Source organism: Centropristis striata, chromosome 15 (genome assembly GCF_030273125.1).
Source record: "Centropristis striata isolate RG_2023a ecotype Rhode Island chromosome 15, C.striata_1.0, whole genome shotgun sequence".
Taxonomy (NCBI): domain Eukaryota; kingdom Metazoa; phylum Chordata; class Actinopteri; order Perciformes; family Serranidae; genus Centropristis; species Centropristis striata.
The window spans coordinates 17,918,234-17,934,436 of record NC_081531.1 but is presented as its reverse complement, the minus strand read 5'-3'; the positions used below and the strand labels follow the sequence as shown (position 1 = coordinate 17,934,436).

General features: G+C 41.1%; 1 protein-coding gene across 1 annotated transcript; it reads left to right on the top strand.

The window, feature by feature from the left end:
• Positions 1-1,533: 1,533 nt before the first annotated feature.
• On the top strand, positions 1,534-15,743 carry LOC131986829 (protein sprouty homolog 3). The gene is made up of 2 exons (XM_059351958.1): positions 1,534-2,460; positions 14,743-15,743. Exon 2 carries the CDS (start codon positions 14,829-14,831, stop codon positions 15,741-15,743), a length of 915 nt encoding a protein of 304 aa, XP_059207941.1. The 5' UTR covers positions 1,534-2,460; positions 14,743-14,828.
• Positions 15,744-16,203: the final 460 nt, after the last annotated feature.

Genomic DNA, 16,203 nt, shown 5'->3' with positions numbered 1-16,203 from the left:
TGCGCACTCTCGTTGATCGAAAGGTCGGAGGTTCGATCCCAGACCATGGCAGCCTACATGTCGAAGTATCCTTGGACAAGACATTGAACCCCAAATGGCCCCCATATGGCAGGTGGCACCAGTGTGCCCAGGTAGCCTGAATGTGTGTGTGAACGGGTGAATAAGCGTCGTCTGTAGTGTAAAGCGATTTGGATAAAAGCGCTATATAAGTGCAGTCCATTTACCATTTACTCAGTCTAACAGACAAAAGATTGGTAAAATGATTAATACATATTTTAAAAGCCTCCTGCAATGATAAGGACTTGCAAGAGAAAATACAGCCTCAGTCGCCTTCATGTGCGACAGCTTGTGACGACTTGCTAACGTCACAGCTATGTTACAATAAGAGGGTCACTTATATCAATTGTCCATCAGTTCACTCACTAACAAACAAACAAAGGACTTTGACCAGTGCTTGTGTCCCGTTGGAAAAGTTTTATTGATGTGATCAATGATGTAAGTATGACCAGTGGTTATGTAAGTAGTATGTAACACTAAGCATATATATTAGGACAAAGCCTGTCCTTTTGTCCTAACCTTAAACAATGAGTTTTGAGTCACTTTACCAACTTGTTTTTAACAGCTGTACAGTTAGCCTTCCCTAAATAATTAGAACATATGCACTGAATAAAAACATAAAAGTAGCAGAGGAATTTCATTTACTAGAACAGTGGTTTTCAAACTTTTTTTTCCCCGAATGCTCCGCGGTAGGGGTCCTTTTGACCAAAGGCTCACATGGGTTATTATTGGTGGTTTCAGCAGGTGCAAGTAATGTCGATCAGCCAAGCCACAGCACCTCCATCTAACTCTTTTTGTGCCTAAAGCCAAACAACATGTGACCGCTTGACAACATTAATCACATGTTTAAAATAGCAATTATTACATAAATAGCCATACTGCATTTATAGTGTATGGTTGTCACAAAATTCCACAGCACACCTGGACTTGTCTCATGGCACACCATTTGGAAACCACTGCACTAGAATATGACTGATTTCAGTGAAGTAGGGGGCAGTATGCAGCCTCAAAACGATTGTTGCAATCTGCAATAAAATGGAAAGAAGAAGAAGAGATGCTGAGGCTTACCTTTTCAGACAGGCTGAGGCAAAGAATATCCAGGTACGTAGTGGTGAAATTAACATTTTAGTCAAATTAGATCTTAGGCTTTGTTTAATGTTGCATTTTCAAATTCTAATTGGTAACTTTAATAAAATGACTGAAGTTGACTACATAACAGCCTAATTGCATTATATTCCAATGTACTTTTATCATTTCAATTGATCACTTGCTGCCTGAATTTTTTGGTTTTCTTTACCTAAGTACAGAAATGTTGAAATTAAATCTGCACCCTGAATACAATGTTAACATTTGGTTCAGTAACACACAGGCTTCTGCCACGTTATGTTCATAACGCAGAACTGAGCTGAATTGAATTCAGTGATGGGAGCGGGAGGGGGTAGAGGGAGAAAGGAGAGAGAGAGAGCGATAGACAGAGAGGAGGGGTGACTAGTGTGTGCGTGTGTGTGTGTGTGTGTGTGAGAGAGAGAGAGCAACAGAGAGAGAGGGAGCGAAAGAAAGTGCATCCAGCTTTCAGTCATTCATCTCTCGGGGAGAGGAGAGGAAACTACAACAGGACAGGAAAAGAAACATTTTTTGAATGGGGAAAAAGGAAGATTTTTATTTTAAAGTTCTGTGCTCAATCTCTGACTTCAGAAGCTTCTGACTCAGATTTCCTTTTCATCATCACTGTTTTTTACACCCCAAAATATTGTGCTGCTGCAAGTACTTCACATCACCCCTTCTACTCTGCATGGAGATACTTCCACGTCTCCTTCTGCAACTGAGGACACTCTCTCTGAAAGCTGCAGATTTCAAAATCCAACGCCAAAACTGTGCCTGTTTTTGACATCACAAGTCCATATAACTTGGACAGAGAAAGTGGAGCCCTTCGATGCAGCGTGCGTAAGGGACTGGTTGTTTTTTTCGGGAGGTGTAGGAGGAGGCGACTCCAGGAGGACGTACTGGGATCAGAACGCTCCTGGAAGAGCTCCGAGAAGAGGAGGAGGGCGCGTCACGCTGAGAGAGAGCATCCTCCCAGCCTTTTCACTCCCTACAAACACACCCTAAAGCCAAGAGAGCTTCAGTAATCTTATAAAATTACTGTAGGTCGACTTTATAGAAGTATTTTAGCAAAACTAACCTCCTGCAGCACCATAAAGTAGATTAAGAAACCACAAAAGTACATTTGATTAAGATAAATTCATCACTTTGTTGCTGCCATACTACCAAGTCATTAAAAGGCATATTATAGGATTATTGTAGAAACATTGTAGAGTTTATTTGTCAGGTACACACGGACACCCAGGACGCTCCAGCACGCTCCAGCACGCCGCCGCAGAATGGATCTCCCACCAATCAGAGGTAATCATAAATTCATCCTGTCGCCATCCGATCTGCTGATGAACTATTGATGATTTGCGTGACCTTGGAATGAAAAAGTTCCATAGGGAATTTTTTATGAAATAGGAATTATTCAATAGGTTTGAGTAGCTTTGCAAACAGGCATTGGATCTTGGAACCGGATTCTTCGGCTATGTTAATTTTTCTTTTATGTAATATTTAGGCAGCAATTGCAGATAGTCTAGATATTTCCCTGCAGAAAAAATACTTGTAATTAAATATATAGTAGTAAAGTCGGATGTAAACTATGGATTTAGGTTCTAAAGGGCATGATAAAAGAATATAAAAGGCAGTTTGGGGCTTGTAAAACTTTGTGGAAACCAGATGCAGACGGACATGATTGCAGTTTATGAATAGACTATTTTTATGCCGGTGTCTTTCTTTACTGTAAATAAACATGGTGGCCGGGTCTACTTCCAAATTAGTAAAATGAGATGGACATACAAGTCCAACCTCACAAGATGTGCTATAACATGAAACAGAATTGTGAAGAAGAGGGGAACCTGGTTTATGTCCTATCTAACAGACAGAGCTGGTAATCCCAGGTCCTCCCTTGATGGTTTCACTTTTGTAGCCACATACAAGGGGAGCTGGAAGGTGCCTTCTGATTATCTGACGGCCAAATTCTCTGTTTCTCTTCACCGTGTGATTGGTGTTCAATTATGCGGCATGTGACTTGCAAATGCATGTAATTATAATCATACATTTCTCTTTCCCTGCCCCATTTTCCATCTTTTTTTGCCTGTTGGGTGGGGAAATAGTTAAGGAAGGATGCATTGATAATCATGAAAATCATGTACTCTCCTCAGCCCCTGGTGGACAGATTGGTCCAAGCTTTCATTTTATCACAAGTGAAGTTGAAATAGTCATGCTGAGTTTAATTTACTGACTTTTAGAGAAAGTTTGTTGCCTTTAAGCTAACTTTTGAATAACTGGGAGATGTAAGAGTGCACATTTCTGAACAGTCCTCCCACATGGAACAAAGGGAAACAGTCATATTAACCCACTGTTTGACTGCATGTTAACATTTGTCTCACTGTGTTTTAGCAGCTGCTGTGTGTGTGTATGTGTGTGTGTAAGTGTGATGGGGACATGTGGGGTTGGGATTGATTGTCCTCAAGGTCGGATACAGAATGTCAATACCCATCTCCGCTGGGGTGGGACTGGAGGGCGGGTGGAGGAGCAAATGATGGGATAGACTGATGGGGTGGGGAGAGAGAGAGAGAGAGAGAGAGAGAGAATGTGAATGGGATGAGAGGAGTGGTATTGTTAGGTGGAGGGATTGACCAGGGATGGATGGATAGAGGGAAGGGAGGGGACACTATGTGTGGAGCAGAATAATATGGCGGATAGATGACTGAATGATGAGATGGAGGGATTTTTTTATGCCACAGCAGAAGAGCTATTGCAATAATGACTAATGCACTACAGAACGACACACTTGTGGAAGAAGAGAAAGAAAAGATAAACAGTAAAAAACACTTTGTAAAAAAGAAAAAGAAAGAAAAAAAAAAAGCCTGGACTTTTAACTCAATTTAGTTCCAAAAGAAAAATACTTGAAGTTTAAAGTCTTGATTCTCTTTCAAAAACTCTGCAGCATAATTAAAATGTAATGAACCAAGTACTTTACAGCAAGTTTCAATTATCGACAAATTATGGAACTCAAGAAACAGTAGTTGCCAACAGTTTCTAACTAGTGGCAAGCAAACTGAACAAAAAAAACCTTGGTCAAACAACACTTGACGAATAACAAGACAGTAAATTCATGCCCATCTGAAGTTCAGGGAGTTGCTACACTCCCACTGCTGCCAAACTCTGACCTCACAGAAAGCAGCCTGGTCTTCCAAAAGCTCCTGAAGTGACAGTTGATGTTTTTTTGTCTTCTTGCACAAAAAGTATGAAATATGTTTTCCACCAAGAAAGGACATTGACGAAGAAACTACAGTATATCACTTGTGCTTTTAGGTGATTTAGGGATTAAGTTGAAAAACTATGGAAATCACTGCTCTGTGAATGTTCAGTGAACCTCCACCTCCACTTGGCTGGTCACTTGTAATTTCATTACCAACATACCATAATTACCTTAACACTTTACATGTAAAACAAAAATTAATTTACACTGCACCAATCCAGATTCAGTTATAAAGGTAAACTATATCGAAGTTTTTACCCTACTGAAAACTTTTATTTTAACCAAGATCAAGATGCAACCAAATCATAACCTTAAAGGGCGATCAAGCTTTTTCTTATTTTCTGTCATTAATATAATGAGACAGCTGCTGCAACAAATCTCAGCAATGTATTCTCATGAACGGTTCTTTGATAACCTATGAAATATGACCATGCTATTTAACGTTGTGAAGCATTCGCTGTTTTAAACACATTAACATTTTGAACTACTCTGAACTACTTAGTTTTTGTTGCCTAAACATAACCAAGTGCTTAGGAAAAAAGATCAGGGTATGGGTTAAAATGGCTACTTCCATAAGAAATGATGACATATTTACATAAAATGATGACGTATATACAAATAGATTTCGAGTTTAAGTTTCGAATGGGAGACAAAATCCAGTCTTGTGGTTCAAAGCGTCAAGTTACACATGCAAGTTGGGGTGGTGCTTGGTCTGTTTTAAAGCAGGACAAACACGGCAGCCGGGACACAAACTTTTTCAAAGTACAGCTTAACAGTACAATAAAATGTGTTTCTGAAAACACTGAAGTTAGAAACCCAGTAACAGAAACTCATTTTACATTTGATCAGCGCTGCCTAGTTTGACGGATTGATCTGAGTTTCGTAGGTTGCGCTGTATGTCAGTCATCCTGTGGGGTCATAGCTGGTAGCTGGTGGAAATCAGTCTGAATGGGAGAGTGACCAGGCTCATCTGCCAGAGAAAAAAGTCCCCCCCTACCTCCCCATAAGGATTTGATTGGTGTATATATATATTAGAGGTGGGGGGAAAAATCGATACAGCATAGTATCGCGATATTTTGCGTGGAGATATAATATCGATTCATGGCCGCCAAGTATCGATGCTTTTTTGTCATAATTAATGGAAAATATGAAGTGAATTCTTTGGTACTTAAAATGAAATCAATTGCTTTTTTGATCCACTAGATGGTGCTGAGTATTATTCTGGTGAGGTCAGTAGAGGTGATGGTCAGCGTGACAGAAGAAGTTGGTACAACAAAGATGGCGGCACCGGAGATAATAAATAAGGAGAGCCCCGTCCGCGTTAATGTCAAGCGTGTGTTTTTAACAAGGAAGGGACGAATGAGATAGAAATGACACATGGAGTTTGCAAGGTGTGCTGCATGAAAATAAAATACTCGGGGAATACAACGGATGACGCCAAAGCCAATGCTACATCAGCGCTACCGAGAAACCAGCCGACAAAACTGCCTCTCAATTCAGAATGCGCAAAGAAAATAACACAATCCATTGCTTTCTTCATGTGCAAAAACTTGAGGCCATACAACGTTGTGGAAATGATGTTTTTAGTTGAGGAAAGTTTGGGAACAGCAGATATACTTGCGATAACTTGTGTTGCGTGGACGTCGTGGGCAGTAGATTCATGTGTGATTATAACGGCTCATTGTGTGACAGATGACTGGAAGCGTCTGTCTCACGTTCTTTAGACTCGAGCAGAACATGAAAGTCACACCGGAGCAAACATTGCACTGCATGTTTGATATCAGTTCAGTTCAGTTTGACTGAATACTTTGTTGGTCAGACTGTGGGTTTGACTCTGCATTGTGGAGAAATAAAAAGACTGTCTTATTTGACAAAACAATTATTGATTTAATTTAATTTTGTGGACACAAAATGCAGTTAAATAAGTAATTTTAAACAGTAAAATCGCAATATATTGTATCGCAATACTCACCATATCGCAAAATGCTTAAAATCGCAATAATATTGTGATAAAATTGTATGGTTGGGCTTTTGGTGATTCCCACCTCTAATATATATATATATATACATACTTGTATATATGTGTCAATTACGTCGCCTCACTTCCTCCTTCGCTCTAGCCGCTGCTGTCACAATTACTAAAACCACTAGAGGGCGCCACCTGGCAACAAATCGGGAGCGCATCCTGTTACAATTACGCGGGTTTACGAATTGTGAATATCAGGGCATTATTTTATGTATACCTACGAACAGCAGCAGCCATGGCCAGTATCAGTATTTTTGAACAATAAAGCATGTACACATGTAGAAACCTAAAACACCAGTATGTTCATTTGTGTTACTGTCACAGAATGTGATTGTGGTCGATGTAATGGTAAAGAAGATACTACAGAGTGACAGTTACTAAAAGTCTGTCCAAGAGCCAACATACTTTAGATTTACAACCTGGATTAAGCCAAATACCGTCTTTTATTTCAGCCCCAAACTTTACTTTAGGTATAATGGCATCTTCTGGTCAGTGTTTCACCAGAAATGCTTGCAGCTCATTCCCCTGAATGGGCTGAAACAATTTGGGAGATTTGCACATATAATGAAGCACATATAATTTCTATGAATTATTGAATCACAATCAGGATTAAATTTGGGCAAACATGACAAGTCTTTTTCTTATCATTATTGTTTTTGTTTGAGCTTGATGATTTGATTGGACTGTGACGTGACAATCTGGAGATATTCAATTTGTTTGATTATTTCCTCAAATAATTTCCAAGAATGAGTGCTACTTCCTCCCAATTGCTCTTATGCTTTCCTTCTTGTGTTGTGACTCTTCTTATCTCTCTCTCTCTCGTTCTACATCTGGCCCAACCACTTTCATTTTTATCACTCTTAGTATCACCATCCCTCACTCATTCACTGCCTCCTTCCTTCCTCTTTCCCTCCCTCCCCTCTTGTTCTCTCCCCCCTGCCTGGACTTGCTGGTCTGCAGTGTCTATTTCAGTCTTTCCGTTGGGTTCAGATTCGGCACATCCGGTATCTCATCCAGTTTATTGTCATTCAATCCTGCTGTGCTCCCAGAGGGCATCAGGGGGAAGGCCCCTGGGTCTTAGTGCCTGACAGGCCGCACACAGTCGCACGTACCCAGAGAGGCTTGTCGTCAAATGCTTGACCTCATTAATCCGCTGGTTTAAATGTTTCAATTCTTGACTTTATTCTCTTTTATGTTCACATATTTTTTACACTGTTTTAAAAACTTTTTATGCTGACTTTGCACAATAGCAACACCCTGATCAGAGTTAATTCCTGTCCTTAACTTTGGATTTGAAATGACATCATGACTTTGAGGTTAAAGTGTGGAGCAATAGCCCCATTGCCATTCCCAACTCATCAAATACTCACACATGGTCAGTACCCCTTGGCATCAGTTTTTAACCCATTCGGTAGCACTATGTGTCAAGTTATGATGCTCTACTACAATTTTTTAGTTTTCTGTTGTGGAATCAAACAAAAACACTCTCCTGGGTCTCCTGGGTCAAAGTCCTGTGTTTGTTTGACCCATCCATCCGTCCATATTATCTGTCAGCAGAGTTTAGTTGCAGCATCTTTGCTACTGTTTACGACCATCAGCTAACACAGATGTCCCGAGTAATGCTGCCCACTCTGTTATTGTTAAGCTACAGACTCAACACTGCAGTGCTTTTAAAAGAAATTTGTCCCAGTGATTGATAATGTCTCTCTGCCTTTTCAGTAAGGAGGAGAGAATGTGCCTTAATCAGTCAGGGACAATGTGACAATGTGGTAATTTCATAATTCTTTAGTTCTGTGGATCATTTGTGTTCAATTTCTAAATGAGTGGACAAAGTTAGTTATCAGCTATGTGTAGACTGGTCCTCTTTATTTAGTTCATTTAGGTGAAGTTAATCTTCCTGAGTGTTAATAATAATTTCATTTATAATAATTTATTATAGTTTCTATAGTTGATTTAATAAAACCTGTAACACTTTTTATTTATCTGCCATCAAACGCCCCCAAGGTCTGAACTGAACCGTGCAATTAGGGAATCATTTCACCCCTAGACATTACAAGAAAAAGTCCATAGCGATATGACGCAAAATTACTTAAGACATATATACACTACATGGCTGGGTGCAACTTTGGATAGTAATGGTTTGGGTAGATCTTACTACTAAACATGTAGAAGTATTTTTCACTAACTTAAAACAATACAGGATGTTTACACCAGCCAAGAATGTAGATCTCGGACAATTCTGCAAAATACCAAATTTTGTTCAATGGCAATTTATTGGAATTTATGCTTTTTGCATGTTGCGAATGACAATGTGAACATCAGGGAAATAGTTAAAGTATAGTTAATAGTTTGTAAAAGTTAGGGAGGGTCATGGTTATGGTTTATAAGAGAAATAAGAAAAGAAGAGAAGAAAAGCAAAGGGAGTAAAGGACAGGAGAGCAGAGGAGGGATGAAAGAAGAGAGTAAGCGGAGGCGGTGAAGGTGATGTGAGGGGGGTGAGAGGATAGGGAGAGAAATGAGAGGAAGGGAGGAGAGAGGAGACGACAACAGGAAAGGAGAGGAGAGGGCAACCCCTCCTCATTCCAAGGCGAAGGGTCACTGCAGTCAGTTTTTAAAATAGCCTGAAACCATGATGTCATTGGTGAGAGATGCAGCGATGCTCCGTCCATTAAACTCAATCGACCATCGGCAGGTCGAGTCCAGACTCAGCGGAAGTTAGGGAGTCAGTGGACAGACACAGGATCAGCACAGGTTGTAGATTTCTATTTAATGTTGATTCATTTAAATCAGGGAGTTTTAACCATTTTCAAAAATGTTTCTTATTAAAAACAGCTACCAAGCAGCATTGAGAAAAGGATAAGCTAATGGAGGATCCAAACAATGAACCCATTGACAAAAAAGAAGTTTGTATGTGTAAGCTGTTCCTTAACACTGGTTCATTCAAGTATTTCAGCTCATGTCTGAATAATTATTCACATTTTATACATTTAATTCTGTTTTGCCATTTTCTACTGCTGATACTTTGACACTCTCTAAACTATCATGTTATATTTGTTTTTTTATAAGTACACTCATGCAACAACTTAACATTAACATTCAGACCTTTTTAATTCCACATAGAAGGATATTTAATGTGACACTTGAAAATGTACTAAAAAAATATCAAAGGAAACATGGCAAATGTTTCCTACAGGTCTGATGGTACTGACAAAAACTTCACAAACATTAGAAGACCTATCTAAGAGGTTTTTTTTTACTAAAATTTAAGATGGTTTAACTCTTATTAAGGAAACTGAATTTAGTTATTTTCCATTCGTAACATGTACATTTATGTTTTTATGTGAGCAACAGTTACACTGCAGACAGAAGCTTCAGTTCAAACCTGACAATGTAAATGGTGATTGGGCAGAAGAGAGAAAGAGTTAACACAGTGTGAGTTTTTGTGGAACAGAGTGATAGGGTCTAGGTGTGTGTGTGTGTGTGTGTGTGTGTGTGTGTGTGTGCGTGTGTGTGTGTGTGTGTCCCAGGGCAGAGGCTCAGTCATTACTGATACTCCCCCAGCACAAAGGTCCATCCTCAGGTTACCACTGACGGCCTCCTGAAACACCAGCTCTCTTGCTCTCTCGCTGACTTTCTGTTTGGTTTGCTTCACTGACATTCATTTTTAAAATTCACACAATGCAATGTTTGGGTATTCATCACAGAAAAAAGGATGCATATAAAACTAAAAGGCACTTGGAGAGAGCAGACATCTTCCAAGGCCATGCCCTTTAACAAGATTGAACAAGAATCGCGGAAGCATCTTGCCAGGCTCCAAGTAATGCATTTGAGTCGCACAACTGAAGGTTCTGAGCAATAAGTGTCCAGTGAAGAGCTTCTGGCTGATACATGTGTGAGATGACACAGAGAGGACAACAACAATGGTGGCTTAAAAGTAGTCTTATGCACTCAAAAGACAAACAAAATTAGGACCCACAGCTCCACAACGTCACCAGAGGTGGAAAGCTCCACAGGGACCCACAACACACTTAAAAACAAACACTGCCCTCAGCTTCACTTGTAATGGGAGAGGGAAAGGTGCTGCCTGCTCCACCCTCCACAATAATACATTCACAAACAGCTCTCATCCCAGATGTGGTTGCCAGAGCATTGATAACCGACTCTCCCCAGCAGAGCCAACTGAGCATCACAACCCAAAACAACTGTAGCTTCCAGTGTAGCCAAGTGAAGCTAGCTTAAAGGGATCCTCCACCACATTTTTTTCAATCCTCTACCCATAGTCTCTAACTTTTTGACATGACTTGCATTATTTGTGCTGCATTGGGGTGGGAGCAGTTGGCTCAACCAGTAAGTAAATATGAGGTCATGGAAATGGACGGCAGGCCTCTTCTTTTTAACAATCAGATGAGCTGATAGGCGGGCAGAGTATGAGCGAGCGGCGGCCACTGCTCTGCCTGATGAGATTAGTCACCAGGACTTCTCCTCTCTCCTCGGACTAATTTGAAAATGCATTCTCATCTAACCAACCTGGGCCTTCTTATCTGCTCCTTTATAGCTGGACCTCTGGAGGAGAGGACTGAGTGATAGATACAGAAAGACACTGGAGGGGAGAGCACCTTTATGCTCAGACTTTGTTTAAAAGACTCTCCTTGGAAGGCCTGGAGGACAGGAAGAGGTTTTTTTTCATTATGTTTTTTTGTTTTTACAGTCCGGCTTGCTAATCATATCTCCTTCCCTCCCAGTGATGGATTGCCATTCTTGGGTTTCATCCACGTCCCCCATCCCCTCTGTTAGCTCCTCTCTTATTGCTTTTGCACTGCATTCTCCCGAGGCCACATGCTTGTCTTTTTCCTATTCTCTGTACTTAACCGTTTAGTTGCACCTAACAAGGCAATTCGATTTGATTATTAAACTACCATTAATGACATTTTATGGTGACAATATGACAATTGTCAATTATTTTGCCAAAAGTAGTGATTCCTATTGATCTTTAAATTCTTGTTGATCTTTATTCACATTGTACATCTGTGAAGACTTGTCGCACACCACAGAATATATGTGGGTTTCTGGACTGTTAGTTGGACAAAGCAAGCAATTTGAACATATAGTCCGGGGAACTGTAAATCTTTCCGCGAAGTACATAATCAAAATAATCATTGGTTGAAGCCAAGTTATGAATCATGTCCCCTATCCCAACTGTTTACTTGTTTTGTTGCTGTTGGTGTCCCAGCATTCACAGGGCAAGACAACATTGCTTGGACAACATTGTGAGGACAGACACAGGGGAACACAGACTTCTGCTTCTAGGAATGGCTAGGAGAGTGATGTCTTCTTTAGATTTTTGGTTGATGAGTTTTATGTCTCTGTATCGGTGAAAGTCGTGGCCCAATGCATTATGATTTCGGGTTGCTAACATATCAAAGGTCAAGGTTATTGTAGGGGTGGAAAATGTCCGGTAAATTTCCAGAAACTTTCTATGGGAAGTTAACCTGGGGAATTAAAAAAAACATACAAATATAAAAGACATATCAACAGCTTTATTTTTAAGTAGAAATGTATCAACTTTTAATTATTTTATTGAACAATGAATTACTTAATTGAAGAACAAAAAACATGAATGTTGAGTTACCCCCCCTCAAAAAAAAAGTCCCATTCAACATGCAAATGTTGAATTAAACATGTGATAGAGGAATGCAAAGTGCATGTAGGGGACGTTGCCTCTGCCCTTGAGGAATAGCAGATATTCAAGTGTACTTGCATGAAATCCCTGTTATTCCAGTTTATTCCCATGAATTCCTTTTAATTCCCATGGAAAGTTTCCAACTTTGAAAATTCACAGAATTTTGCAACCCTAATTGTGACCTCACAAAACACTTTTTTGGCCATAAGTCAAGAATCTACACAGTATTTGTGACAAAATTGATGATGCCACACCTTTCCAGACATTTCTTCCATAATGTACTTTTTGTACACACAAAAATAACAGAAATAGTTGTGAGAAAGAAAAAGACACCTTAAGTGAGAGGATTTAATAGCTTCTCTTTTGTTTTGGCAGGTCAGTGTATATATAACATCAAGAAAATGATCTGAGAAACATTAATCTGGGCAGAAAATCTTTCATACATTTACAGTGCATTATGAATGTATTTGTATTCACGTGGACGTGGCTGAGATGGTTATTTGCTGCTGCTTCCCCTTACCTCTCTCCTCCATCTAATCTCATGATCTGAGCTGCTTTTAATGCATTTCCATTTGGCCTCATTACTCTCTGAGAGGACCGGCACCATGTGAGGAGCAGGCCAGCTATCTCTCCCTTCTGGCTACTTGGCAAGACTGCAGTTATATCGTATTATGTATCTATAGCTGAGCATGTATACATGTGTGTATGAGTGCACAATATTTGTGCATGTTCCCAAAACAAGCAATAACAGACATCAAGTCAGTTTTTTCTGTGTTTTCATTCAGGGCTCATCTAATGTCTGATGTCTGGGAATCAAATCACCTGCATATTCACTTGGACCTTTTATTTAATTTAGACTTTTTTGCTTGTGCATGTAGTCCACTCATAAGAATTTTTTTTTTTTACCTTTTAAGCTTTTAGTTGCAGTCTTACCCAGCAATAAAATGAGTACACAATGCACTTGTAGTATGCTATCTAATGCAGAGAGAAAACTATATCTATATTCCTCCATCTATCATTGTCATATATGGGCACATTTAAGTGTCTGCTTTCTAGTCTGCCTTTTCTACTTGACTTGACAGTTAATGCCTCCTGGCATGATTAGATGATAAAAGTCGCAAAGACAAGTGTCTCTCTCCAGAAATCATGACCTGGTTACTCAAGATAATCCGCAGACCTTGTTGTGAGCAGTTTCATGAAGGAACTATTTTATTTCCTTTACAGCCAATATATCGACTCACACAAAAACCATATAAATTGATGAATGGAACTACAGGAAAAATGGAAAATATGATTTTGGGATGAGCTGTCCCTTTAAGGCATACTGGCTTCGGCCACCGCTTGATTGAAACCACCAAGTGCACTTTATATTTATCAACTGGTTTTCTAAAATAAGGCACTTTTTTCAATGAGTTTTGCTGAATGCGATTCATCCATGTATTTGAGCTTGTAAGATAAGCTATAAGCTCTAACCACCAGAAACATTTGTGTTGATTTATAACAATCTGTAGCAGAATTAAACCTGTGACTCTCTGGTCTTTCTAACTGCTTGACAACGCTGCCAGGCTCTCTGTCTGCAGGTGGGTTTCCTCTGTGGCAGCAGCAGCTGTGTTCAACAGATGCTAAATTACAGTGTGGACCTCATGGTCGTATCTCTCTGGCTCTGGCAGGCTAATAATAGCGTTAGCCTGAGCAGTGGAGAACCTCAGCGGTCATGATGACATGGCTGATGGTTGTGGAGGCTGGGCTGCCAAAATCCATCTTTGATCAAGTGCTGCTTAAATATTTGGAAAGTAATCAGCTTCTGTTTGCTCCATGTAATATGGTGTCCCCACTTTGCCGAAAATCTGGACTAAATTCCGAATTTTTGTTTTGTTGTATTACACTTTAATTACTTCATTGATTTCTTCTTTGAAGGCATGGGGTCTTTCTTGGTCATTAGCACATAATAACTGTTATAATGCTTTAGTGTTGAGTTGATGATTCTCTGATCAAATGCTACAATTTCTATTTTCTTTGTCCCTGTCTGGATTTTCCCATTTGTTTTTTAAAAAGTTACATTATAGTTGGTGAACCTTTGTGTTTAGTGTGTGCTGCCGTCTGTCAATCAAACACTGGGCAAGACTACTTGTTATTCCTCTGGTTTTTCGACTTTCTGTAGGTGGTACTTCTTGGTGTCTAGCCATTGTGGCTTTGGTTCACATGCTAAATAGGCAAATCTTTTTTGGTCGCAGTTCCTGTGCACCAGAGGATATGTTTAGAACAGCAAATTGAAAATTTCTCATGGAAAGGAGATCACTGAATATAGCCAGAGTTGTTCTTGCATCATATTAAGAGTAGATATATAAATGCACAACCTATTATTTTAAAGCACAAGAAAGCAAAGCTGTTTCATATTGTTTGACTTTTTGATGGACATAATAAGTAATTTAAAGATAGATGGAGAAATATATAGTTTGCAATAGAAGCCCTAGTTGTGCTAGTTGCAATCAAATGAATAAAACTCACATTCGTCTGTATAATAAGAGACTCGTCTGATAATTAACAAGCTGGAATTTGATGATGGAATCATTAAAAGCTAAATTCATAATCACTAATCTTCTTTCTTTCTCTGTGTGTTTGCAGGTTTATCTGATGTGCCGTGAGCGTTGGGAGCACCTAGCCCCAGCCCCGGCCTGCAGCCCTGGTCCCACCCAGCCTGGCTCACCAGGATGGACCCTCCTCATTCCTTCAGGATGGAGTTGGACGGGCTGGACCTCCAGCAGGTCCAAGTGCTGTCCCTCGACCAGATACGTGCAATCCGGGCCAACAATGACTATGTGGAGAGGCCCGTGGCGCTGGAACCGGCATCCCAGTCCGGATTTTTCTATGCCCATGAAGACCGTCATGGAGTATACCCCCACTACCCCCAGCCTTCCTTCCACTCAGCCCTGCCCCGCAGCCAAAGTCAGCAGCAGCACGCTCACATGTCCCACCTGAGCCGTTCCAGTACCATAAGCTCTTCTATTTCTCGGACCAGTGCTGCTTCAGATCAGCGGCTACTGGCGGGTTTGACACCATCTAACTCTGGCCTTGGTTCAGTGGTCCGTTCTCAGCCTAAAGGAGAACTCAAGCCTGATGCTTCCTTTGGTAAAGGCCTGACAGAGGACGAGGCTGAGCTGGGCCGTCATTTATTTATCTGCGAGCGGTGTGGTCGATGTAAGTGCCAAGAGTGCTGTGCCCCCCGCCGCCTGCCCTCCTGTTGGGCCTGTGGACAGCGATGTCTGTGCTCCGCTGAAAGTGCTGTGGAGTATGGCACCTGCATGTGCTGTGTTAAAGGTCTGTTCTACCACTGCTCTGCCCAGGATGATGAGGACAACTGTGCTGACCGGCCATGCTCCTGTGCTTCGGCCCATGCTTGTGCCCGTTGGGGCACCATGGGGCTGCTGTCGCTCTGCCTGCCCTGCCTCTGCTGCTACCCCCCTGCCAGGCTGTGCCTTGCCCTGTGCCAGTGTGCCCATGACCGCGCCTCGCGCCCCGGCTGCAGGTGCAGCAACACCAACACTGTGTGCCGCAAGATTTCCGCCTCCAACCCTAACCCTGGTCATCCCTCGCTCCGCAGCAAGGCCCTGGAGAAGCCTTTATGACAGGCCAGGATGGGGGCCAGGTAAATCCATTTCCCCTCAGCCGTCGCCAAAGCAACGCTGTCGCCAATCAATAGTGCCACATGGCGCCTGACATTGTGACGACAATGCCATTGTGACCCACCTACCTACATACGACAAGCCAACCAACCAACCACCCGTGAAATGTTGTTCACCTAATGTACCTTGAAGTTACTTCATCTCCCGCTCAGGAGGGACCAAAGCTTTACTGTGCCTGTTCATGTTGGAGACTTCATGCCGAAAACAAAAACTCATCCTGAAGAAGAGGAAGAAGCTGTCATGCTTTGCTGGACTGCCCTTCAACCTTAACCAAAACTTCCAGATAGAAATCACCTCTCTCCGCATTCTGTGGTGTAATCTGGATGTGTTAAAATCTATTTATTTATTGTTCGACCTCCTTCCTCCCCACCCTCTGCAAAGAGAACGCACAGAGCACTGAGAC

Coding starts and splice junctions, on each gene's coding strand:
- LOC131986829 (XM_059351958.1), top strand. CDS start 14,829: ATGGACCCTCCTCATTCCTTCAGGATGGAGTTGGACGGGCTGGACCTC.